The 25,113-nt window shown below is 48.2% G+C and overlaps 9 protein-coding genes across 9 annotated transcripts; 5 read left to right on the forward strand and 4 right to left on the reverse strand.

The window, feature by feature from the left end:
* Positions 1-567: 567 nt before the first annotated feature.
* Positions 568-1,121, forward strand: F5891DRAFT_1108445 (uncharacterized protein; the record flags this gene model as incomplete). The annotated part of the gene is made up of 1 exon (XM_041363694.1): positions 568-1,121. A coding segment is annotated over one exon (374 nt), but the record flags the coding sequence as incomplete, so codon positions are not given.
* Positions 1,122-4,321: 3,200 nt separating this feature from the next.
* On the reverse strand, positions 4,322-5,393 carry F5891DRAFT_1144902 (GTP-binding protein; the record flags this gene model as incomplete). The annotated part of the gene is made up of 6 exons (XM_041364988.1): positions 5,235-5,393; positions 5,134-5,166; positions 4,913-5,085; positions 4,781-4,863; positions 4,522-4,728; positions 4,322-4,464 (listed from the first exon to the last, which is right to left on the reverse strand). The coding sequence occupies exons 1-6, from the start codon at positions 5,376-5,378 to the stop codon at positions 4,322-4,324; spliced, it is 783 nt and encodes a 260-aa protein (XP_041226736.1). The 5' UTR covers positions 5,379-5,393.
* Positions 5,394-6,118: 725 nt separating this feature from the next.
* On the reverse strand, positions 6,119-7,587 carry F5891DRAFT_264883 (kinase-like domain-containing protein). The gene is made up of 7 exons (XM_041371132.1): positions 7,402-7,587; positions 7,285-7,353; positions 7,039-7,224; positions 6,955-6,985; positions 6,866-6,903; positions 6,607-6,813; positions 6,119-6,555 (listed from the first exon to the last, which is right to left on the reverse strand). Exons 1-7 carry the CDS (start codon positions 7,405-7,407, stop codon positions 6,361-6,363), a joined length of 732 nt encoding a protein of 243 aa, XP_041226737.1. The 5' UTR covers positions 7,408-7,587; the 3' UTR covers positions 6,119-6,360.
* A 789-nt stretch (positions 7,588-8,376) lies between these two features.
* F5891DRAFT_1277837 (kinase-like domain-containing protein) lies at positions 8,377-9,999 on the forward strand (the record flags this gene model as incomplete). Its single annotated transcript, XM_041370288.1, has 8 exons — positions 8,377-8,409; positions 8,462-8,770; positions 8,818-8,880; positions 8,931-9,116; positions 9,168-9,198; positions 9,251-9,288; positions 9,338-9,547; positions 9,600-9,999. The coding sequence occupies 8 exons, from the start codon at positions 8,377-8,379 to the stop codon at positions 9,822-9,824; spliced, it is 1,095 nt and encodes a 364-aa protein (XP_041226738.1). The 3' UTR covers positions 9,825-9,999.
* A 54-nt stretch (positions 10,000-10,053) lies between these two features.
* On the reverse strand, positions 10,054-14,201 carry F5891DRAFT_1030234 (kinase-like domain-containing protein). The gene is made up of 21 exons (XM_041361563.1): positions 13,783-14,201; positions 13,670-13,732; positions 13,430-13,609; positions 13,349-13,379; positions 13,247-13,284; positions 12,989-13,198; positions 12,594-12,941; positions 12,476-12,547; positions 12,223-12,408; positions 12,144-12,174; positions 12,057-12,094; positions 11,801-12,010; positions 11,658-11,753; positions 11,497-11,603; positions 11,290-11,449; positions 11,190-11,246; positions 10,954-11,139; positions 10,871-10,901; positions 10,780-10,817; positions 10,512-10,730; positions 10,054-10,428 (listed from the first exon to the last, which is right to left on the reverse strand). The coding sequence occupies exons 1-21, from the start codon at positions 13,921-13,923 to the stop codon at positions 10,210-10,212; spliced, it is 2,661 nt and encodes an 886-aa protein (XP_041226739.1). The 5' UTR covers positions 13,924-14,201; the 3' UTR covers positions 10,054-10,209.
* Positions 14,202-14,504: 303 nt separating this feature from the next.
* Positions 14,505-15,732, forward strand: F5891DRAFT_265004 (eukaryotic rRNA processing). Its single transcript, XM_041371133.1, has 4 exons — positions 14,505-14,744; positions 14,802-14,932; positions 14,985-15,274; positions 15,324-15,732. The coding sequence occupies exons 1-4, from the start codon at positions 14,523-14,525 to the stop codon at positions 15,647-15,649; spliced, it is 969 nt and encodes a 322-aa protein (XP_041226740.1). The 5' UTR covers positions 14,505-14,522; the 3' UTR covers positions 15,650-15,732.
* An 83-nt stretch (positions 15,733-15,815) lies between these two features.
* F5891DRAFT_1223803 (CHAT domain-containing protein) lies at positions 15,816-19,095 on the reverse strand (the record flags this gene model as incomplete). Its single annotated transcript, XM_041369469.1, has 4 exons — positions 15,816-17,392; positions 17,489-18,515; positions 18,559-19,020; positions 19,069-19,095. 4 exons carry the CDS (start codon positions 19,093-19,095, stop codon positions 15,816-15,818), a joined length of 3,093 nt encoding a protein of 1,030 aa, XP_041226741.1.
* Positions 19,096-19,414: 319 nt separating this feature from the next.
* Positions 19,415-23,118, forward strand: F5891DRAFT_1144913 (uncharacterized protein; the record flags this gene model as incomplete). Its single annotated transcript, XM_041364990.1, has 3 exons — positions 19,415-20,013; positions 20,358-20,795; positions 20,848-23,118. The coding sequence occupies exons 1-3, from the start codon at positions 19,558-19,560 to the stop codon at positions 23,116-23,118; spliced, it is 3,165 nt and encodes a 1,054-aa protein (XP_041226742.1). The 5' UTR covers positions 19,415-19,557.
* A 721-nt stretch (positions 23,119-23,839) lies between these two features.
* On the forward strand, positions 23,840-25,070 carry F5891DRAFT_951130 (D123-domain-containing protein; the record flags this gene model as incomplete). The annotated part of the gene is made up of 5 exons (XM_041375017.1): positions 23,840-24,024; positions 24,079-24,229; positions 24,276-24,519; positions 24,575-24,703; positions 24,757-25,070. 5 exons carry the CDS (start codon positions 23,840-23,842, stop codon positions 25,068-25,070), a joined length of 1,023 nt encoding a protein of 340 aa, XP_041226743.1.
* Positions 25,071-25,113: the final 43 nt, after the last annotated feature.

Consider the following 25,113-nt stretch of genomic DNA (forward strand, 5'->3'; position numbering starts at 1 on the left):
GGTGCGCTCCTGCGCTACTTCCTATAGAAGGAAGCACATCTTTTTTCCGGTCCTCTCGCTGCGACGCTTGTATTGTTCAGACCGACAATATTAATCCTTCTCTGACTCGGAAGCTTCATTCAGTGTGTACAAGAATACCTGGCTGATGATATTGTCCCGTCAGTTCTGCAACTATTTAAATTACATTCGAAACGAATGACTCGTGTCATGCCAGTCTGCGGCACTTTCATAAACAGGAGGGGCCTGGCCCCTTGTAACTAGGGTTCAGACTCGGGAGTGCTCAGAAACACCTGGGCACGCTCCGTCGGCAGGCCGATCAGAACTGTCCGTCGGTCCAAATCACGCATTTTCGAGAGACCCTGAGTAATCAGGGCGTGACATACGCTGATACACCTGATCTAAGTATCTTGGTCTTCTGCACAGATGCGTTTGACAGGTACCTGATGGCTAGGGGAGGATCGGAAGGCATGTCTTGTCACCTCAGTTCCATACAGGTGAGTATCGCGTTGATCATATTTACCCTAATACGAGGAATCCTGCTCACGAACAGATGCCGAAAATGTTCAGCAGTCACAAATTGGAAGTTGTCACCGGTCAGCTCCTGCGATGTGCCCACAAGCTTTGTACGAAGGTTCTGCAAGGAAACCATCCAGACCTGGATCTTGCTATCACACTATCGTGGAGCGCTGGGCGTAATCTCGGATCTGTCCTCCGATGGTTGTGGCAACAACCCCGGCGACGTCGTTCAGTTCCGCTTCAAGCAGTTTCACGAGCTAGACGACCTCGAATTGTTCATTCAATATTCTACTGCCGCGTTTCACCTTCTTCCAACATCTCACCCTGACCGACCACAAATTCTTCGCACACTTTCGGGTGGCTTGTTGGAGCGTTTTCATCAGAAAAGAGACGCGGATGATCTTGAGACAGTCGGAAGGTACTAGCAGGCTGTACTCGACCTGTGTTCTCAAGAACATCCCTACTATACTCTTGGACTTAACAACCTCGCCGATCCGCGCGTCTAAAACGGCCGGCGGGAACGGCGAACTGGTGGAGGCACGCCTCACACCAGGGCATTCGCGCACCCGGTACTATAAGGGACACAGGGGGTCCCAATAGATTAGACTAGACAGAATTGTCCTACATAGAGCTCCGCTCTGCAAAGGACAGAAATGGAATCAAAAAAAAAACCTCGCCGATGTTTTGCTCGCCTGCTCCAAACGTCAGGGGTCATTCATTTGACCTTGATCTTGCCATTCGCTACTATCGAACTGCTTGCATCCATTCGGAAGGACAGCCTGATCAAGGGTTGCATCTTGATCATCTAGGAAATGTGCAGTTACACCCGATTTCGATAATGTGGAGACATGGCTGATTTGCACAGCAACGATCAAGAACCGTAATCTAACTCTCGGGCTACAAGGAGAACTAGCAGATCACAAAACGGCTCTCAATTGCTACAACGACACATTAGCATTATTTTCTCAAGACTACCTACAGCCTGTCATACTAAGTAATATTACTTCTGCCTTGGAGATATGGATTGGTTGCTGGATGTTCCGGATAATGGGCAGGCACGTCACCGACTTCCGGTAGTGCCACAAGAAATGGGTTTGTCTATATCAAACTTGTCTTAAATATGCTTCAAAGCACTATAATGTAAATACTACGACGGATCCTCCACCGAATATTTCCTCCACTTCAGGCAGTATCATTGAAGACTCAACGAACTCAGCCGCTACATCGCATATTATCGAGAAGCGCCACACCGCGCTGGTCATCATTCACACCTTTCTTGACCAAATTTCTCAAAGGTAATCTTTGACGCCTTCCGTTCTAGTCCTTGCGCCTTTTGCATTCGCCGCTATTTACACTGAGGAGAGGATGGAAGACATCGACATGCTACGCAAATTGCTTCCTCTGACCTACACCATGACTTGTATCACAGGCATCAACGCAATGTACAAACATGTCATTCGCGCCATTCGCAAACAGCCGTGGATTCACTTTACCTCCAGAGTAAAGCCCAACTTCGAGACTCCCTATTCGAGTTGCATTTTCCCTTGCATGACAAGACGATGTCCCTGTTGGAGATAGCACAGACCCTGGCGAAAGTGGAGCGGCTGCCCGAGTTCGCGTCTGTATCTGTGAGCCATGGATCTAGTGGGATGGAAGGACATGACACCATGCACTTTCATGCGCTCCATATGGTAGTTCAAAGCGTGGTTGGCACTGTGGGCTATGGATGAAAAGGTCATGCGGCGAATAATGTCCGCATTCCATCATTGCGTCATTGTGGAGTCAAGGGATGTGGTGAATTGGGTAAAGGCTCTGAGCAAGCCCTCGAGACGGTCGAAGAAGGTATATCATTAGAGTAAAGGATTGAGTCGGTCGGAGAGCTACTGACAGCGCACCAGTTCACGCTGAGAATGTACTTTTGATACGTTTTGTAGCAATGCCACCATCGATCCATGCAATCATGGTGATGCACTAGGGACGTATAACGTGAAATCCTACCCCATCACATCGCTGTATACGCCGATCTAGCCAACCCAAGAGCAATGGTATGAAAATATACAGTTCTTGTCTTTGAGGAAAGTTACAATGAAATATGTAGGACGTTGTCTCACACACGTCCGCCATAAAAACCGCCAATTGCTTGATCATACAACGTTTTATACAGTTCCACCTCCTTGACCGCCTCAACAGACATGCCGCCAACCAGTCAAGAAACCGCAATTCACTTAGCCCAATCTTCCGGATATCGTCATATTGCTTATACTTCAGGTCTTGCTGAATACGAATAGATCAGCAGGACTGCGACAACTGCACCAGATATCACATACGCAGGCGGTGCTGTAAAATAACCTCAGCAATTGTCTCGATCAAGTCCCGCTTATTCTGAGAGCGCCTTGATGACCCTGCTATCCACCGAGAGAAGTTTGCTTCATATATGTGGACGGCAGAGCTCACGGCTTCCCTCACAGCAGCTGCATTGGGAGACGCCATGTACTGCTGAAGGGCAAGACGAACAGGGTGAACGGAATCTTGCCTAAGCCCAAGTTTATAGCGTTGCTGGTCCCAAAGATAGAAAACGTTTTCGAAGATAATAACGGCAGCTTATGATCAATAATCAGTATATTCATGGCGATGTGGCGTAAAAACTCACCAGAACCAAGCTGCATAATTTTCTCTAATGTCGATGACCCAGAGGGCTAGTAAGCCTTTGAGATGAGAGTTAGGCGGACGGGCTGTGAGCAATGGGACATGCCGAAAATCGTAACGTGGACCACATCTCATCTTCTTCCTGGCGGTGACGCTGATGAATTGTGATCAAAAGGCAGAGATGGCTGAGGATAAATCTACTTGCATACTGTCATTATCAACACATCAGTGCTTGCGCTAGACAGAGGATCAACACACTCACATGCTGTCAAGGGATCGGCGGCGTGTTCGGTCAGCGAGGCTCGAGCTCGACAGAGGATCAAAATACTCACCAACTGTCAAGGGATCAGGGACGTGCTCGGTCAGAAATGCCTGAGTTCGACAGATGATCAACACACTCACACCCTATCAAAGGATCAGTGTTCAGTCAGCGAGGCTTGGACTCGACAGATGATCAACACACTCACACCCTGTCAAGGAATCGGCGACGTGGTCAGTCAGCAAGGCTCGAGCTCGATACATGATCAACACACTCACATACTGTCAAGGGATCAGCGACGTGTTCGTTCAGCGAGGCTCGAGTTCAACAGATAATCAACACACTTACACCCTGTCAAGGGATTAGATATGTGTTTGGTCAGCGAGGTTTGAGCTTGACAGATGATCAACACACTCACGCCCTGTCACGGCGACGTGGTCGGTCAGCGAGGCTCGAGCTCAACAGAGGATCAACACACTCACATACTATCAAGGGATCGGCGACGTGTTCGGTCAGCGAGGCTCGAGCTCGACAGATGATCAACACACTTACACCCTGTCAAGGAATCATGTATGTACTCGATCAGCAAGGCTCAAACTCGACAGAGGATCAACACACTCACATCCTGTCAATGGATCAGCAATGCCTTAGGTCAGCATGCTGGCAGAGATGATCAGATGTTAGTACTGCCTAAAAGTAAGCGTCGAATATAAATGATTTTTCAAAAATTCCTACAATCTTACTGAGGTATATGGAAACCATAAACCTAAATCATTTATAATCTGGCGGCCGGATTTCCCAGGTATATGCGATGAGATTATCTGGGAGAAGTCGAGATGCCGTGCAAGTGTCCTTAATACACAGTTAATGATCTCTCGCTACAGATAAGTGAGGTTTGAGTTACATTTTGAGTGCATATCTCATGCACACCTCCAAGTTGGTCCGCTGAGTTGAGACAAACAGCTGTTTGAGAGTTTCATCGTCCAGAGCTTCAGCCGTTCGTTCGATAAGCATCCCGCAGTCTGCATCGTCTTTGTCCATATCTAAATGTCGGAGAGAAGATATAGACTATTAGCAGCTCGAAATTTAGTCAAACTTACCAGGCAGGCATATGTGACATCTTGGAGGACGTTGGTTGCCCTTGCGGCTGTACAAAAGTTGTACTTGTGGCCCATTGACAAATGCGTCTTTGACGTGCTGCGGGGCCAGCGTTTTAGCATCTTGTCTCGATACTCCCTTACTTGTTAGATCTGCAAATTCATCGTCGTAGAGAGCATCGAATTTAGTGAACAACACTATTACTGCAACTGAAGAATGGGAATAAGTCGATGATACACAACAGCAAATACAAGGGCTTACTGCTCCCAGTATCACACTGAGAAAAAAACTTGACTTCTCCTTCCGTGAAACACCTGCCATCCTCATCCATCGGGATGCAGTACCTATGCCAAAGATGTGAGATAGCGCACGCCAAAAAAATTGACCGATTACCATATGACATGGATTCGATCATTCAAACGTCCCTCCTTAGAACGACTTGCGATAAAAGCCTTCATCTCATCGAATTCGGACTGTCCTCCTGCCTCGAACCCACACGAATCATGAAAGACGAACCCTGGGTTATTTCGAAACATCATTTCATTCTCGATCTTGTGCACTCCCCGCTTAAAACTCGTCAAATGAGGTGATCAACAACAAAGAACATGCCCTACCTCTCTAGATCCCATCAACACGGCGGGTTCGATCTGATCTCCGATGTTCATCAGTTAATCTATAATCATCCTAGTAGTACAACTGGTATCATGGACCGCACCTTTTGCCCGGCGCTGTTATATATTTCTGGGTTCTCCTGTGTCTTACAAATCCTCTGGAGGATGGTGGTTTTTCCTGCATTCGCTCTTCCGATGATGAGAATTCGGAAGCGGTCGACAGTCTGTCTTATCTCTGAAACATCCATGATGGAGGAACTCGGTAACAGTGTGTGAATTATTTGAGCGCCCGAAGCACAATATATATTGAGTGCAAAGACACGAAAGAGATATTGTTGTATACTTAGTACTTCCGAGCACTCAGAAACCTGCACGGCGCCGGCGGCATGGCCATTCATTATATGACTTAGAAAAATCGTCTTGTCTTCTTCTAAGAGCTGGTGCCATTACTGCAGAACCAATGCCTCGGGAGCCTATCAAGCAAACCAACACATTCAAAATGAAACTATTGAGACCGGAATCAGCCGCGCGGGGTGATAGAAGCAGTGGCAAAGCACGTTGAAACGAGACAGCTTGAAGTACGCACAACACATGTTCATGTAACGTGTATCTGGTGTGTAGTCCGAAAAGATAACAGAGGTGACTGATCAAAAGGGATTTTGAGTTTGTATCTAATGCACGGCTGAGTCCTGAAGGCCTGACAGGCCAAAATTTCAGCTCCGTGTCTGCTTGCCACCGATGGCAAGCCAGAAATATTTTATGGCAACATAGTCAACTGGTTCTGGCACTATCTCTTTTGCTCCGCTGATCGAGTTCCGCAGGTTTTGGGTATGTAGGGCGTCTTGATCTTGAACGCTCACACAGGATCTGAAAGAAACGTGCCCACGTATGACAAATTCCAAGATGAAGACACACTGCAACCGCTTGCGCTGTGCTCACCGTGAGGTTTTCATACAATGTGACTCATGCCCCAAGTTACGGGACAAACTAACTAAGGATGTAAGGTGGTAAGCGGTGCCTGAAGAGGCGTTTGCCTACCTTCTTCCCTCGGGCAACCAAAATATTAAACTCTATCTCTCCACCCACAATATTCCCTCTGTACAAAATCAGCGTTGGCTTTCGCTGCTGACGGAGTACTAGTACGCGTTTACCTATGAGGTAGGAATGATTATGTAAATACATTAGGTAAAATAAAATCGATCAGTTCTTAACTAATCGTAATAGTGCACATCATCTGATCCTGTTAAGAACATCAACGGCAGAGGGGCGACGTCCTGTATCACCCCAGCATTTCTCGATTAAATCCCAAAAAGAATCCGCATCGTGCGGACTCGATGGTCTTGTAGGCTTCTTACCCTTGAGTATCAGGGCAATAACTTCATGATCGCGTTGCACATCTGCATAGGGTCGTCGACCTGTCATAACCTACGGGATCTTAGTCGCAAACCAACGCAACTACTATGGAATACCTCGGACCTGAAGCATAATACATCCGAAAGAATAAATATCGCTCGCTGGCAGTGGAATCAACGACTCTTCGTTTTCGGGCACCTCGATGAGTTCTGGTGCCGCCCACCGCACGTTGCTTCTGATGTATGAAGTCCCTGAGAGCTCAGAACACATTGTGAGAATTCCATGGTCTGCCACGTGGGCATTGCGGTCCGAATCTATCAGAATGTTATTCTGGCGTTCCAGGTCAGGACTTGAAGGCGGGTATCAGACAACTAGTACGTACGGCAGTAAGGTCGCCATGGACAACGCCCTTCGAGTGGACTGCAATGCCATTACTCGTTGTTTTCACAAACTACTGAATATTACACATACGGTAGCTGATAGCTGCAGCTACTTGCCGCAACTAAGGTTTCAATGAATACCATGATGTACGAGCGCTTCTGAAAGATAACTCACAATCCGGAGCTTTTGTTCGATAGTCAATTCTGTGAAATGACGTTCAAGATATGTTGTGAGTGAGCTGTTGTGTATCCAGGGGGAAACCATCGCTGGAAGTAACCCAAATCCGTGACTGAAACCGAGCAGAGGCAAAAGATTTTCGTGATGCAGTTGCCTCCGTGCATGGAAATCGCCCAAGAGTCTCTGTAATGTTATAAGGTTTGAGCACATGTATCACATACAAAGGGGAAGCTGAGAACGTACTTGAGTCAGAGTAAGCTTAGCCCTGGAATCGTCGCTTGCGACAGATATCTTTAGGGATTTGACTGCTACCTGTGATGGATTCAGATTACTGGGCAGCCATACGTGTAGTATGCTTGCCTTCATGCCTTGACGGTTGGATGCGATGTAGGTGCATTTCCACACAGTCCCGAAACTACCGTGCGCTGTTGGATGAGGCAACTCCTTGGATACGAATCCTGTAAGGTCGGGTAGGCTGCATTAGAAATCGCATCAGGACGTGCGTTGTCACAGGGTACTATGATCATGGACTTGCTGGTTGTCGGGGTCTATCTCACTACCACCGATGGTAGCAATCATGACAGACTGGCGGCTTCTCCACCACCACAACTTCCTCCCAACCTCCTCTAACCAAGACCTGCAGTGGGGTAAGAAAGACAGAATCATTTAGATTGGTAGACTCATGGGTTGTGCTCTTTTAACGAGGCAGGCCTACACTAGTACTGCCAGATAGTGACACGCAAAAACAATGGGTCAGTATTAAATATCGCGGACTCACGAATTCACTGACGTGGCTCCTTTCGGACTACACACCAAATACACGTTACCAATGAACATGCGTTGTGCACGTTGACGTTGAGGGCCGGCATCCAGAGAAATGGTCCAATGCAGCTTCGACAGCTGCAATCAATGGGTACTTGTCTTGTTTCAACGTGCTTCCATCACCGCGCGCGGCTGATTCCGTTTTCGATAGTTTCATTTCGAATGTATTGGTTTATTTGATAGGCTTCTAAGGCAAATTTATTCTGCAGTGACATGTGCGGTAGTGGCGCCAGCTCTCAGAAGAAGACAAAAAAAATCTAAAAGTCGTATACACGATGCCTAATGTTCACCACAAAATTACCAAATTTAGCATACCCCTAGGGTGTGTGAAATCCATACGGTGAGGTCTTAACGTGAGGTGGCCTCATGGTACATTTTTTCCTGAGTGTTTGCCTCCAATACTCTTCAGTTTGACCCTACGCAGCGTAATTATCGTGGGATAAATGTCTGATATTGTCGCATTAGTGCATATAAGAGGAACAGGACTATTTCCCACTGTAATTTCCCATCGACATGCTCGTCCGCCTCCAACAGTTCTTTAATCTTGTATGTTTGTTGACATTGTACGTGGAGCCATCCATCCATCTCACTTTAACAGGTCAGCCATGCACTACGTGGCCAATCATCTTCTGTTCAGCCTTCTGCCAGCACCCCCGCAAGCGTCGACTCGGACGTTCTCAGCAGAACTTCCGACGATCATATTTCCGCTGGGCGCCTCCTTACTTCTGATACAGAGTACTCGCATGTCATTTCTTTACCTCAGCGGGACTCTGTAACATGGAACAGTGGTAGTGCCTTCTGTATCAAACCAAGTGATATCCACAGGCAAAGCAGTTACCCAACCGCCTCAGGTGGTTTTGGAGACGTTTACAGGTGTATATGGAACCGCGGCGAAAGTTCGGATGAGGTATTCCATAGACTTACTTTTTCTGCATGTCCTGATTGTGACTTCAGGTGGCGGTTAAATCCCCACGATTCCCAAGTTTGAGTGATAGTGAAATTGCCAAAATCAACAAGGTATATTGCGGTCCAGTCTGACGGCCGCATATCTGAACTTTGAGCTGCAGAACCTTGACCGCGAGATCCGTATATGGGCCAAGTTGAAGCATCAATATGTACTGCCCTTGCATGGCACTGTAGAGCAGTTCGGCCCATTTCGCGCATTGGTTTCCCCCTGGATGCCGAATGGGGCTTTGGACTCTTACCTTCATCATGCACATGAGACTCTCTTAATGATAGATAGGCTTCGGCTCGTGAGTTTAATCCACGAAGCCGAGTACGAGAACTTACTACGTTTTCAATAGCTTGAACAAATTACCGAGGGGCTCCAGTATCGTGAGTGATGGATTCACTATGGACCTGACAAATGTAATTTTGTTTTCTGCAGTCCACGACCACGACGTGATACACGGCAACCTCACCAGCGTAAGTTCACACATGTCGTGCAACTGGAATCATCTCAAGGTAATTGTAGGATAATGTTCTGGTTGCTGCGGATGGATCCCCTCGTCTTGCAGATTTCGGTATCTCCAATATCATGGTACAATCCAATCCTACCTTTTCCTACCACACTGGTGCAGTACGTTGGGTCGCTCCAGAGCTCCTTGACCCCCCAGAAGATCAAGGCATGCAATGCGCAACGAGATCTACCGACATATATGCTCTCGGCGGTATCATGCTTCAGGTTCGTAGTCTCGCGTTGGCTGGCTAGTGACACTAACATCGCTGGCGTGCAGGTCCTATATGGGCAACGGCCTTACTGGTGGCTAAAGTCTCCCATACACGTTCTTTCTGCCAAGTTCAAACGCACAGAGCCCGTCAACGCCTCCATCGAGATTCAGCCTAATCACCTGGATTTAATGAGGCGGTGCTGGTCAGCGAAGAGCGAGTTTCGTCCGTCACTAGAAGAGGTAATAAATCACCTTAAAGAAGCACTGTTGAATGAGACTTCTTCTGTATGAGGTCTCGGTTTTGAAGCAATCCTCTTCCTGTGTCTGTGTTAACTCTGGGTGTGTCCCATTATATGTCATGTTGCTTCATGTATACTCTCATTTCTTAATGTCGTGTGATACACTAGCTGGATCTGTGTTTACGTAGGAGCAATACTAATGTAGGGCTTAGCCATGCCAGTCCATGAAATACTTGATTACCCTGTTCGTGAAATTCAGCACAGCATTCTCGCACATCTTGTTAGTGATGGGAATCCGTTTGCATTCGACAAAGCCCTCCCTCCACTAACGTGGGAGTCGGGGAACCAGTAGTTTGCTGATGACCTATTGTTTGTTTAGCTCCAGGAGTAAACAAAAGCGGTGAAGGAAACAAAATCTATCGATATGAAAGTAGCTGTTACACGATAATTATAGCCCGTGCCTCCATAACCGTAACAAGATCTGTGGCAGATGGACGAGACGCCGCATGTGGTGACCAACATTTCTGGATGAAATCCCAGTCGTCATCAATGATAACAGGTACAAGCGGCCTTCGAGGCGTGATCCCTTGTAATATTTGACCAACTATAGCAGTAGTATGGGTGATGTAGTGGTATGGGATCTTCCCCTCTAATACCTAGAGTTGTGAATGAGTGCATTAGACAAGAGTATGTTTATGCCATCAATTATTGGAGGCTGTGAATGCTAACACGCACATACCTGAAGCATGATTCCTCCGAAAGAGTATACATCACCTGCTTGAGAGAGCATGGATGGCACGTTACTGGCATCCGCCTTCAGATATTCGGGTGCTATCCAGTGCAGGGTGCCTCCAGGCGCGATAGGTAATAATGCTTGGCTTATTCTCGCTGGAATAAAAACAGATAAACCAAAATCGGTGAGGCATGCTTTTCCGTCGTCGTCGATAAGGACGTTGAACTAAAAGGTTTAAGTTGGGTAGTCACAAACTCGGTAAAGGTGTACACACGCCACTCAAGTCTCCATGGACAATCAGCTGCGAATGGACTGCCAGATCCGCGTCAGATATGCTTGATATAAATTGCAAACATTGGACCAACGATATTCAAGGCCGCGAGCTACATCCCTAAGCTAAAGCGTCCTTAGTGTGTACTGTTGTTATGATACAACGACTTTAGCGCACCAGTGCAAACTGTTGGCCACGAGAAAGTTCTTTGTGTCGATTCCGCAGATATTCGGTCAGGGTGCCATTCTTTAGCCACGGCGAAACCAGGGCGGGAAGAACACTGAATTGACGCGCAACTCCCCAGAGAGGTACAATATTTTCATGATTAAGTGTCGACGATATTTTGATCTCACGAAAAAATCGCTGGCAAACAACCGGTCACTAGAATGAGGAAGCAAAAAATTTTCACCAACATTGATCACTCTAGGTGCCTCCATCCCTCCCATCAGCCTGAACACTTTGACTGCAACCTAGACACCGTTAGAAAAGTGAAATTGCCTGTTTGACACTCACATCAACGCATCCACGAGAGACCTGGTAATGGGAAACAGTTTGCTGTACAAGCACGGTCGTCGAGTCCAGGGCAAGTCGGCATTTGTGGACATCCGCATATCCTCCGGAGTGCGCGGCGTATTTATTGATCCGACTAATAGAATTTGTCAAATCAACCGCACTATAGTCGCTAAGTACAGAAACAGGCGTGCATAGGAGATAACCCACCCAATGCTATGGACTACGAAAAAGCAAAAGACATCCTCAATCGTCGGACGGGCCTCGCTTTCAACTGACAGACATTGTTTCCCGAAGGTCAAATACATTTCATTTATCTCCGATTTGTCAATAACTTCAACCTTCCAACAGAACACATTTTTGAAACATACCTGTTCCATCTGGAAGGGCTGCGCACCTTTGATTCTTTCTGGTAGAACTTCGCCGGCATCGCGAATCCACCAATAAGGTACCTTTCCTAACCACATCTAGAGAATATCAGGTGATATGGGGGCTCAGTAGAGCAAGAACATACCTGGATCATGAGACAGCCAAATGAATAAATATCACCAGCCTTACTCGATTTCGAGGCTCCTGCATCTACAATGGGAGTGAGGAATTCGGGCGCAATGTACCTCACATGTGCTAAACCAGACATAGGGGTTTGTCCTCGCGCAAAAATCTCGGAGAGACGGCCAAAGTGAGCAAGGTAAACCCTGCCAGAGCCATCAAGGAACACGTTATCCTGTGAGTATCGTAAGCGCATGATAATTGGCGTCCACACAATTTACACTTGTCAAAGAACCATGAATGATGCCATCATCATGCACTTGAAACCAGCCGTAAGTCCAAGGTTGACATTCAAGAATGCCACTAACAATGCTTAAGCGCAGAAACCACCTGGTTTAGCTGCCATAGAGCTCAGACACGATTATGCTGCTCTAGTAATGGGCTTACAATATCAATTTTCCTGGTTGCTGACAAACAGGAGAACTCCCGTCGTAGATAGTCCGTCAGCGAGCCATTGGCCATCCACGGAGACATAAAGGCGGGAAGAGGTCTGAAGTGAGGGATTGTCCCATACAGGGGTAGGATGTTTTGGTGTGACGACTTGGCCCAGGCAGCAGCCTCTTGAGTAATTATCTATGATATAGGAGGCATGATAAATCCCGTTGTATCCAGCGCAACATGCCAAAAACTCGATACTGGCCTCAATTATTTGTTCGATTTCTGAATCATCTCGGTTGCCTGTATGAGGAACTCTGACTGATTTGACCGCAACCTGAAATGAATGAATTTTGGCTGTATACACACAAGAATACACTGACTTCAGTTTCCTCCGAGTTCTTGCGCCAATTACATTTCCAGATATCGCCCAGACCCCCTGCCACAGTGCCACGATGCTCATATGTTGTAATAACCTGGTCAGGTAGTTCTCGAAGGTTGTAGAACAAAGGCCAGTCATGAACATGTGAAAACATCTCATCAATAAACGCTAGAGTATCATCCACCGATGGGCGAGATTCAGGATTGATTAACCAACACCGTCGCATGTAAGTAAGATGATGTGCTTGAATTTGCAAGCTGTCGTTAATGGGCTCTTGAAAATGGGACTTGCATGGAACAACTTGCAAGGTAGTTTTGATCCACCAATAGGGCAGCTTCCCGTATAATACCTGCATCACCATGTCAATAACACGGACAAGCGAAATAAGAGACTTGCCTGGAGCATGAGACACCCGAGAGAATATATATCACTGGATTTGGTGGCGCATTGCACGGTGCCACCTTCGCAGGAGATAATAAGCTCTGGAGCAGCCCAACGAAGTGCGCCAGAATGGGAGGAGTATACCCGGTTAGACTCTATCATGATATTCGAGACACTGAAATCTGCGAGGCGTGGCGATCCATCGGCAGCAACCAGGATATTGTCCTACAATCATAATCAGAGGATCAGGGGTACACAGAATAATAAACTTACACTAGTTAGGTCACCATGAATCACGTCGCTGTCGTGAACTGGTCCGCAAGTACAACAATCAGTTACGTTGGTCGCTTCCACAGTCGATTCATTCCCGCTCACGATATTTGAGCCCTTCAACGACTTGCTTAAGCTGTTAAGAAAGTAATAAATTATGATCACAGGCCTTGAAAACAAGCTCACCAGGGAAAGTTTATCCATTGCTGTGAGATTAGCGTGATTTAGGTAAGAGTTCAAAGTCCCGTTTGGCATCCAGGGGGTGACGAAAGCACGGAATGGACCGAAACCTGTTACAGTGCCGTACAGGCGTATTACATACCGGTGCTCTAATATGGCCCAGATACTGAGTTTCCGGTCAAGATTCTGCGTTCGAATGACATGAATTTCGGATACTTGGTAGTTTCAGAAGCTACCCAAACATACACGGTTGATTTCGGCGGCTTCAGCTTCACTTATACTTGAGAATCGTGGGGATTTGACTGCAACCTGAAGATTATAGATCGAGTACATTCAGAGCAAGTAGATGTATGAAGTACTTCTTCCTGACTTGCGCCCCTGTTCAAGGTACATTTGTAAACATCTCCAAGACTACCCAAAGCGACCGGGTGATTGGTTCCCCTGATGACAATGCTTGGGTCAATTTCGAAAGAACTATCGGCTGGTGGCTGAAGAGACATCTTCTGAACTTCGCTTGCGGAAGGTGGGTCGACTGAAGCTCCAGCAGCAAACAGTTGGCCACGGCGCCGTAGGCGAATCTGTTATCAATGGTAAGTTGATTGAACGGTCATATATGGAGATAGACTGGAAGTACAGGCTCAAGAAACTTCCAGTTTACAAGAGTCGGCATACTGATACGAAAGACGCAAAACTGGTTGCAACGTTGATGAGTTATAGCTGGTTTAGAAGGTATGTGAACAGTGGTGAAGAGTCACCATCAACTTGCTTAGAGAGGGACCCCGGGCACCATATTCTGTTTCCCAAACCGTCGTCTCATCCGTTTCAAGCCAAATTTTTAAGCTTACAAGTATGTGATAAGACACACACCTTTATGCACAATGTGTTTGGTTCCTTGACAATTGTAGCTTGATGCTTCAAAGCTTCATGAAGCACAGACTAGCCTATCAGTAAAACCTCGACTTACTGAATCAGATTTTTTTGAGCTTTTAATTATTTTTAATAAGAATAATTATAATAACTAAGATTAATGCTAGCAGCAAGTCACATGACGTGTCGGAGAGAAGGAGAGCTGAAAAATGACCAACAATCCGCCCCAAACATGCACCCAGACATACCGTATCTTGCACATTCACATTTGGACGAGGGCTCAGCCAGTGACAGTGAGGAGGAGGTTGAGGAGGTTGAAGACCAGGAAAATCCTGTGGATGAGAGTGAAGTAGATTCAGATGGTTCAGAAGATGTGGTGGCACTTGATGATCTCGAAGATGGTCATGTTGATGAAGATGCAGTTCCAGAACAAAAAGTCGAAATCGACAATACCGTATGTGTTTATCCATTTATGAAGCGACATGCGAAACTTAATTACCTTCCATTGCAGGTTGCTCTTCGTCGCATAAGAGAGGCAATTCGACTCGACCCATCATTATCGTGGACAGAAACCCTCGTCATATCGTATCCTCAAGTAATAGAGGCCGATGTAGATGACGACCTCAATCGCGAGCTTGCGTTGTTAGTGCACTTTCCGCATTGCTTCGTTAACAAAAACTCATTTTACATCTAGCTATAAACAAGCACTACATGCCGCTAATACTGCCCGCACCCTTGCTGCCTCTCATTCTCTGCCTTTTACACGCCCCTCAGATTATTTTGCAGAGATGGTCAAGTCCGACGCGCACATGGAGCGTCTTCGTTCACGGTTACTCGATGAACGTGCCGGGATCAAGAAGTCGGAAGAGAAGAGAAGAGAGAGGGAGGGGAAGAAGTTTGGCAAGCAGGTGCAGATGGAGAAGCTCAAGGAAAGAGAACGTAGCAAGAAGGACATGGAAGAGCGACTTAAAGGGCTCAAAAGAAGTATGTCTATATTTCTGCTGAGACAATCAACTCACTAATGTTCTCGTAGAACGCAAAGGTGCCCTGGAAAATGCTGAGGCAGATGGCGCGGGTGGCGATGCATTTGATATCGCGGTTGAAGATGCCATTGCTGATAGGCCTGCTAAACATGCCAAAGGCCCTGGTGGGAAGAAAATAACGCGTAATGCACGCGATCAAAAATTCGGCTTTGGTAGTCAAGGCCGGAGGTCAAAACAAAACACTAAAGCCTCTACCGACAATTTTGATTCTGCACCAGGAAAAAGAGGACATGGGTCAAAGGCAGGACGAGGGGGAGCAGGAGGTAGTAAGAGGCCAGGAAAAAGCAAACGTGTCGCCTCTAGGAGTCGTAAATAATACAGCGTATCTGTATCTAGCCTTTCAGTTGGTATGTACGTTTTCCCTGAGTATCTTTCTCGTCATATTCCAATATGGATGAACACAATCCTTTGTTGCAGTGGAACAACACTTTTATCCACTCTCTTTGCGGCTGTATTTAAAGCCACTGCTGCATGCTCAGAATTTAGTCCGTCTGGTGATCTTTCGAGGAGGGCTTCGTAAAACGCCGAGACCATATTGACCACGACGGCGTCATCCACAGCCCACATAGTTCCAACAACTCCTCTAAAGCCAGCAAACTGCATCGCAGCAGTGAGATGCACAACTTCGTCGGGGCTTTATTATCTCCAGCGGCGGTGTGGCACGCCGACAAGAATGCAAATTCTGCGGGATCGGATGGTGCGCGAACAATGTCCAAGAGCGCCAGAGGTCCATCGCTCATGGCAAAGCATGACTTGAGAGGGCGAGTCACGTCTTGTTTCCCATGGCAGGCAAGGTGAACCCAAGGGCTTGAATGAATAGCGCGGAGGGACTCTGAACGTGTTGCGCTCTCGCCAGTCAGTCGTGTCATAGACATGACGGGCGGTAAGATGCTTTGAAGCGAATCGAGTTCTTCATCGACCGTCCCGAGTTTTGCAAAACCACCAGTGGGTGCTGCCTGTCCTACTGCCAAGATCCGTGGCGGGGTCTTATCGTTGGAAACGTGACGTGGTTTTTGGCACCGCAGAAGGGCAGAAAGGGTCGGTGTGTATGATGAAATATAGTAATTAGGCAGACCTTTCTCGCCTCTCCGGAACGGCGCTGCGGCATGGAGTGGGATGCTATTGAAACGACCAGTGGGATACCACCATATCCTTGAACCTTGGGGAAGGTGAAGAGAGGATTCTAGTGTTTTGACTACAGGAAAGACGACAGTGTCCCATGTTTGACGTAGTAACTCAGTAAGCTCCCTTTCTGCGGAGCGTCCTCTGCCGCGATTGGTAGCAAAGTACCTGAACTGTTCAGACAATCGAAGGATATCAGATGTGTTGATGTCGGGTAAGGGGATGTGGATTGGATCGTGCTCGTGATGGATGATCACTGCATCACAGGAGTATTGACTGGCATTGGTGATGATCACTGGTCCATTCTTTGCGGCTTTCTTAAGCTTAGAAAAGCTCTGTGCGAGAAGAAAGTCGCCAAACCCATCTACGAGCCGGATCTGATCTACCACACCGTCCCATTCCCGGAGGAGACTTCGGTAGTGCTGTAACCCCTCTTCAGTCACAGCACCACACGCTGCGTCTTCGAGAAGGGAGCTCAGCCTTACAAACTCAGGTGCTAGTTGACAGCCATGTTCACCAGCGTTCTGCAGGTCATCCAGTGGCGTCCGGAAACGCGCGAGGTATGTCCATAAAATACCTCGTCCGTGCTCCAGCATCTCCACGGCGAGTGTGGCCAACCCAAGTCTGAGAGCACACGATACGGCATCTACAGCCAAAGAGGGTGCGTATTCACGAACTATACGATGCCGTGATTCAACGGATGGCTTCGTCGTGACGTGGCGGTCGAACATGTTCAAAGCAATCTGGTGGGCGTCCAGTGCTGATGGGTGCTTGTGTACCTCCGCCTCTTTGACCCATAGTAACGCAACGCGGAATTTTGGCAGCGAGCCTCCGGATATGTGAGTTGATGCACTTCTGAAGTACCGAAATGCTTCCTCCAAGTTGTTTGTGGACTGCGGTGCCTTAGAGTAGGCATGAAGGTGGATACGAGAATACTCTTCCCAGATGTCAAGAAGGGACGGGTGGCCAGGAGTGCACATACCATGTGCCTTGTCAAGATGTTATAATGCAGCTTGAAGCATGGCAGGATCACCTTCAAGCTCGTATTTAAGACCCTTTGCGTTTGCTAGCATGACGTGAGAGGACAATCTGTACTCATGGCCTCTTTCACGTAGTTCCAATGCAGAAGCACCTAGCTCCAATGCCCGGTCCAGGTCCTTAGCATCATTGCGGTATATGAAACGCGTCGTAAGAGATGAAGCGAGATTGTGAAGCAACAACGACCGACGAAACCCTTCTGGGCTGAACTGGAGCGCTTCAGAGTAGTTCTCGATGGACAGGTCGAGATTACGAGGGTTTCTCTGTTCGTTAAACAGGTTGAAAGCGACGTTGGCAATGTTGTTTAACAAGTCAGCACGTTCTGGATATGATGGAGGTCGCAGGTGGAGAGCCTCACTGTAGCGGTCTACAGCTGCAACGAGATCACCAGGATCCCCCTGAAACGCAAATCGGGACTGGAGGGCGTTGCCAAGTGAGCATAATGTATCAGAGCGATGGGGATGAGACGGTGACAATGCATGTAGTGCTTCATAATGATTTTCGATGGATGTTTCCAAGTCAATTATGTCACCGGTGTGTTGAAAACGCTTGCGGAGAGTAGTCGCAAGGTTACCGAGCAATATGGGGCGATCTGGATGGTTTTTGGGGCAGATATCGAGCGCTTCGAGGAAATAACTTAGGGAGATTTCAAGGTCTACTAGAGACGCTTGGAGTTCGTAACGGGTCATTATTGCACTCGCAAGATTACTCAGGGCATGGAGACGCCCTTTATGCCCCGGTGGACATAGTTCAATGACAGAACCATAGGATTTGATGGCTTGCTCCAAGTCATCAGTGCCCCCGAGCTTTTTGAAGCGAAGAAGTAAGCCGTTCGCAAGGTTATTGAGCAAGACGGAACGGTTTTGATCCTCAGAGAATATCTTCTCGAGAGCTTCTGTAGAGTAGGCAATGGATGATGTGAGATCTGGAGCATCACCTTCCTGTTGGTAGCGAAAGAAATGCGCAAGGGATAGATTGCCAAGCACAGAAGTGAGTGAGTGCGTTGGAGGCATCGAAGTTGACTACAGATTCATATAAATGGATAGCTTGGCTAAGGTCTCTGACGTCCCCCCAGTGGGAAAAGCGAGTGACCAGTGCATCGGCGAGGGCAACCAGCCATGCTTCGTGTGCAGGATCGGTTTGATTGGAGATGCATGCGTATTGTTCAATTGCGAGATCAATGTCTGACTGGTTTACGTGGAGCGCAAAGCGTTTCATAAGCATTTGAGCATGCTTGACGTGCATGATGGGGACATCAAGACTATCCGGCGTTTGAAGTTCAATGGCCACACTGTGGCAATCGATGGCAACGTCCAAGTCGGCAGTATCACCAACGAGATCGAAACGTCGAGATAGTGCTGTGCCCAGCTTTAAAAGTTGGTCGCTTCTGCTGCATTGGGAATCAAGGACATCTTCAGTGAGGGCCGCGTTGTAATGACCAATAGCTAGCTGGAGGGCTTGCAGATCACCCTGATCCCTAAACAGGGCATACAGTTCGTCTCCGATGACGGTATAATCACGAGCAGACTGATGAAACATTGTTATCAGTTTACTGTTTATATCACGTCCACTCACTGTAACATCATCTTCGGTGTTCGTCATATCAGAGATGGTCGTCAGCTAACGTCGATGAATGATTCATTCACAGCGGCGGGTCCGGCCGGATTGAGCTCAGGGCAAAGTAGCACTATGATAGTGTCGCTGCTGGAGGATCGGACAGGGTGGACGCACATTCGAGTATATTACACATGATACTCAGACGTTGCATTCACTTTGTGGTCTATGACGGATCAGTCAAACCATCTTGGAGTCAGTGTTGTGGCAAGCTGATAGAGTTGGTATATATTACCGGCTCCGCTCCCGTCGGCCTTAATTCGGATCAGGACATAAGTATGTCCCTGAAATTCCCACGACTGCTTCCCTTGGACCGTCTGCTTTGTAGTCACTGCCTAGGGCGTCCAGCTTGCCTCATCACTAATTTCTGCTCGCTGTTCTCAACAGCGAGGACGCTATCAAGTTTCTTTTATTTCCCTTTGCGGTTGATGATTAGCCTTTCAGGCTGTGATGACGCCGCGCCCACTCATTTCTTCTTCGAGGCGTCCTTTATCCGCCATCTTCCTGGGATCGTTACCACCCAAGGAGCAGGTCATTCCTAACTTTTCTGAGCCTCCAGAAAGCCCAAGTGCAGTGTCAAGTTCATCTGGCCTTCCTTCACCACCCGCAACCAATTCAACGGGAAGTGGTTCAACAGGTGATAACAAGAGTACAACCGCGGGCAGTCTACGCCAGCGACCTGCCTCGTATGCCGGTAGCGTAAACATGACCCACCGTAATTATGACACACCCAGCATATCCGAAAAATCTTCCAGAAATATTGACGACGATGACGATGACGAAAACGACTATTCAAATGAAGAAGACGACACCGCTCGCCTTGACCGCAGTCATGCAATAAAGAGTCCAAACGAAAACCTCATGGCCTTGCAACGAGTTAAAAGCCTTGCTGAGCGCAACCGCATGGTGCGTGCTCCTCTGGTTCCTTGACGCTCATTCTAATTGGAGCCTGCCCTTGGTAACTTGCACGTGTCTCATGTTATTGTGAATTACAACAACTCTAACCTCACTTTTTTGTCCTGGCGATTTCCGCGTTTCGTACATGGAACTATACTATCTGACCTTACTACCTTTGTTTCATAACACAGGCATTGAACAAGCTCTCTTCCTTTTCCCGCACTCCGTCTCCTGCAAATTCCCGTATATCTCGATCCCCGCTTCCTCCTATTCATGCATCTTCGTCCTCATCTTCCTCTTCTGCAGCCTCCCGGATTTCTTCCCACTCGCGTTCTGCCCTTACGACAAGACAGTATGATGAAACACCGCAATATGATAGCGCACTTTCTGGCTCTGAAACAGAACGCGAGAGTCAGCGCGCTCCAACTCCCTCGTATTCTAATTCGCATTCCAACTCTCGCTCATATGGTTCTTCATCTCCAGAACGGTCGTTAACGCCTCCTCCAAGCACTAGTACAAGAGAACGCCGCATATCTGCTCCCGCTTCACCGGTTAGATCGCGACAGCCTTCTCCTGCCCCCTCGCACACTCCTCGGAAGCGAGTATCTATCGCCGGTGCACTATCTGTGTCTAGAGATAACGCATCTTACGATGTGACGAACGCCGCACTAGCTGCTGTAGCATCTTCACGACGAAGTCCAACAGGCACAGGAAGCGTTAATCGACGTTCGCGGCAGCCACTTCCAAGAGAATTTAGAGACGGTGATCGAGTCCGTACTTTGGATGGCAGGGTAACGCAATTTATTCTCGTCTCCTTGGCTTCTGCTGACAGACAAACTTCAGACTTCCATCGAGCCTATGACACCACATCACAACTCGCATCAAGATAGCTACACTTCTAATGCCAGCACTTCTCACAGAACCTCGTACGCAAATGCCAATCCTCAATATTCACCACGTGGCGCTCGTGCTAATCTTCCATCAACCGTTCGCGAACTAACGCGCCGTCACCAAACGCGTTGGCTATCGGACGATATTTCAAGCCTTCCGGATTCTGGCCGCAGACAAACACAGCGCGGCGGCAGTGCCGAAAGCACCCTGGGAGCTGGAGGACGCCTGGCTGGTGAAGGCCTACGTGCTGCTGGCATAGGTATGCGGAACGTGACACAGGCCAATGATGACGTCTTTGTACACAGCAATGGCTCGCACGTGTCTTTGCGTCGCGCACGGACAGCTGGCTCCAGCACCCATCGAACCGTCGAGTGGGAGGACGAAGATAGAGTGGCGGATGACAGGAGTCGGGCAAGCGGCTCCAGTGGCACACGACTCAGTGAAGGTGCAGGTCCCTCCGCAAGGTCACATCTATCTTCAGATCCGAGTAGGGCATCATCTACACTTTTAGTTGAACGAGATTCGAGAGGGGGGCGTGTAGCTTCTTCAAGGCCAGCAACCTCGATGGCAGAGTTCTATCATGGGGAGGATGGAGGTGCCGGAAGGGGAGCGGCATTTTTACTCCGATCCAGACGGCAATACTCGGGCATTGAGCGACAACCTTCGGGAGCATCGCCTGGTGTCCGTCCGCTTCCACCCCAACAAGTCCCAGCGGCACCAACACCACCAGACAGATCACGTAGCGGCACACTCACTCGACGTCACACCACAATGACACCTCTTGGGAATGGGTTGGTCTCTAGTCACCAACAGAGCGCGGAGCATACCCAGCTCATGCTAGAATCTCTGAAAATGTTCGAGAATATCTTGTCCCGTCTGCCGAATCAGTCTGCATCCGTACCAGAACTGTTCCGCAGCGCAGAAACCATCGTTCTTGCTTCCGAGAAGTTAAATGCGTTGTTGAGAACGGGTACAAATCGAGCGCTGGAACAGCAGATTGACGCCGAGATGGATGATGAGAGATCGGGCAAGATACCCACCGGTGAAATCTGGAGGAGAGTGGGAGGGGAGTACCGCGAGAGCCTGCGTGTGAGCGACGAAGTCGTCCGAACGATTACAGGGTTTTTGCTTGGAGTGGGCAAAATTGTGAAGGAAGCATCTGCTGGTCCTTTGAATGATCCCGAACCACAGCACTCAAGAAGCGGCCCTGGTAATGACGTTTCTCGCCGAACACCCGAAATAGATAGGAGCAGTAATAGAAGTCGACTGGATGGAAGGAGGAGTGTGGAGTCAAGACGGAGTTGGGAGCCTTCTGCCTCCACTGCTGACTCGTCCAGAAGGCTCACTGGTCGCGGTGAAGGAACTATCGCACGTCCACCTTCGTCAAGCGACTTTGATCCAGATCAGAATCAGCCTTCTTCGTCACGCAATTCCCTTCCTCTCCCTCCGCTGCCGCTGTCTGCCACGCGTAGGCTTTTCACACCGCGAGAACAACGTGATCGTCAAATGACGTCAAATGCACTCGCTTCTCATAATATCTCATCCGATATTGTTGATCTTTCCCTTGAGTATGAGCCTTCACCAACACCTGCCGCTCGGGGTGTACCTGCGGGCCGCCAAAAACCACTTCCGTCTCTTGCCATCCCCCCACCTCTTCCTACCTTACCTTCTGAATCGCTTATGGGCAGGTTGACAAGCAATTCGCTAGACAAAAGCAACAATCGCAAACCATCTACTACATCCGCCGCTACCATCCGAGGTATCCCCTTGCCATCCGCCAATCCGACAACCGCTGTAACTACCCATACGGTATCCAACTCCCCTGAAAACTCAACATTCCCTCTATCCCGCGTTGACTCCAAAGACTCCGTTCGTTCATCTGTAACCTTCTCGCGTCCTTCTGAAGTATCACTATCTGCGCTACAACAGCAGCACTCACGAGACGAGGCACGCAGGAAGGCCATTACGTCCTCTTCTAACACTGAAGAAGACACGAGTGTTCCTCCGGCACCTTCGCCTGCTCAAGTCCGTTCTCCACTTTCAGGCTCAGAGACGGAGCGAGATACTCGCCGGCGGACGTTTGGTTCACGAGCAGCTCGTATGTCACTGGACAGCATTCGTGACGAAAGGGATGGCAACAATGGGAGTTCTCAGTCACGCACCGTCGCTATACCTCCGCAAAGGCGGGAGAGGCGACGGACTGTGACTGAGGTATTTGCATAGCAATCATAGGGTCGTTGTGTGTGTTTCCCTGCCTCTTTCCAAAGTAAGTCCAATTGACAACTGTGGGTGACTACGCACTGATGACTGGAAAGAATTCCGAGTTGTAATTTGCCTTTTTCTTTTCTTTTCCGCCATTTGTGCATTATATCCCTGGCATTCATCTCGACTACATGGACTCTTTCGGCGAGCATTGGCCGATTCTTCCCCTCATTAACTTTATTCTTGGTCCCATAGTTGCCCTGGCTGGCTCTCCGATTGTTTTTTTGTCTGCTCTCTCTTCTCTCTTCTCGCTGTTTGTCTATCTTGTCTTGTTATACGATGTGTTTTGCATCGCACGTTAGGTATTTATGCCCGAGTATACCATGCACGAATATGATAGGTCCTCCGTCGAAATACTACTGGTATTCTTGAAGATTATCATAAAGCTTTCCTAATTCTATCCTGATTGGCCAACCGCATACTGTGAATGATTGAATGCGACACTTCCAATACTTAGAAAACGATAACGGCGTACTTAGATTATATCCCCAAGTTTGGCGAGACTCGTCCTGCATAAGGCGGTCACAATGAAAGCGTGTAGGTTAAGATGCTCGTTATGATTATTACGTACCGGGGGTCAGAGACTGAATACCGTGGTACTCGTATGAGGGGTGATGCATTGATGACTGACCCGCAGTCATGGGTTCAACAACTGGAGCGATCAACCTGTACTTAGACTGACATGTCATCGCATTCCATCTTTCCTTTACAAACACCAGATCATCTACTTTCCTTCCAATTTTCATCATGGTATCCGACATTTTCCTCCATTAGCATCAAAAGCACCATCATCCGTCCCTTGAGTCAAGCATTCAAGGAATACCTCGACTCGGACGGCATTTTCGTACCAGAAGGCTCGGAAAACGTGTCAGTTGGCTACAATCACCATCTGTTTCAGTCGTACTCACTTCCCACTGCCAGTCCCGCAGAAAGCTCTCCTTCGGACCAAGAGGATGAGGACGACGCTGCAGTTGGGCAATCCTTCTCCTTCCCCGATCTAGATGAGCGGATAAGACAAATCATCAAAGAATACGGCGCCATTTTCCCCAAGCTCAATTTTTCTTCACCAAAGGTCAGGTCGTTCCATCGAAATTGATCCCCGTTCACATCGAACGCAGGACGCATCATGGGTGCTACCACCATCCTCGCCTCTCAAATGCACATCTCCATCAGACGTCTACATTCTACTGAAATCCTCGGACTTCATATCACACGATCTAAGTATCGACGCGGTCTTTGAGGGATGCCAATGCGATCCCTCGAATCCGCCATTGTACCAACTCGAACTTGTCTTGAGGAAATGGTATCCTATAGACCGGAGTCGCGAGTTCAGGTGTTTTGTTCGCGAAGGCCGTCTCATAGGTACGTCCTGTTTTCTGACTATTGTTCCAGCAAGCCACGAACGACGCTCGTACAGGAATATCACAACGCGATACGAATTTCTATGACTTCATGAACGAGCTGCAAACACAAACCAAGATCGTAGAAACGCTTCAGGGTTTTTGGGAGGACAAGATCAAGTCAGAATGGCATGGACAACAAGACTGTATGTGTCACATTGTTTTTGTCGTAGTCCGCGCACTCATTACACTTCTGAAGACATCTTCGACGTGTTGATGACACGTGATCTGTCTCGGGGACATGTCCTAGACTTCAACCCATACGCACCCCGAACGGATCCCCTGCTATTCACGTACGAAGAGCTTTTGTCGGTCTTCACGCAGGGGTCAAGCGCACCCGAGCTCCGTATCATCGACTCGCCTTTACATCCGCTCGCATCGCGTAACGCACCAGCTTACCAACACAACATGTTGCCAATGGAAGCACTGGCGCTGAGTAGCGGTCGGGACATCAACGACTTCTCAGATTTGTGGAAGAATGAGATTCAGCAGTCCATAAATGACGACGACTAATAGACATAATCTTCTTTTGAAAGATCGAACGGATTTGTCCTAT

Source organism: Suillus fuscotomentosus (assembly GCF_016647785.1).
Source record: "Suillus fuscotomentosus strain FC203 chromosome Unknown F5891scaffold_23, whole genome shotgun sequence".
NCBI classification, from domain to species: domain Eukaryota; kingdom Fungi; phylum Basidiomycota; class Agaricomycetes; order Boletales; family Suillaceae; genus Suillus; species Suillus fuscotomentosus.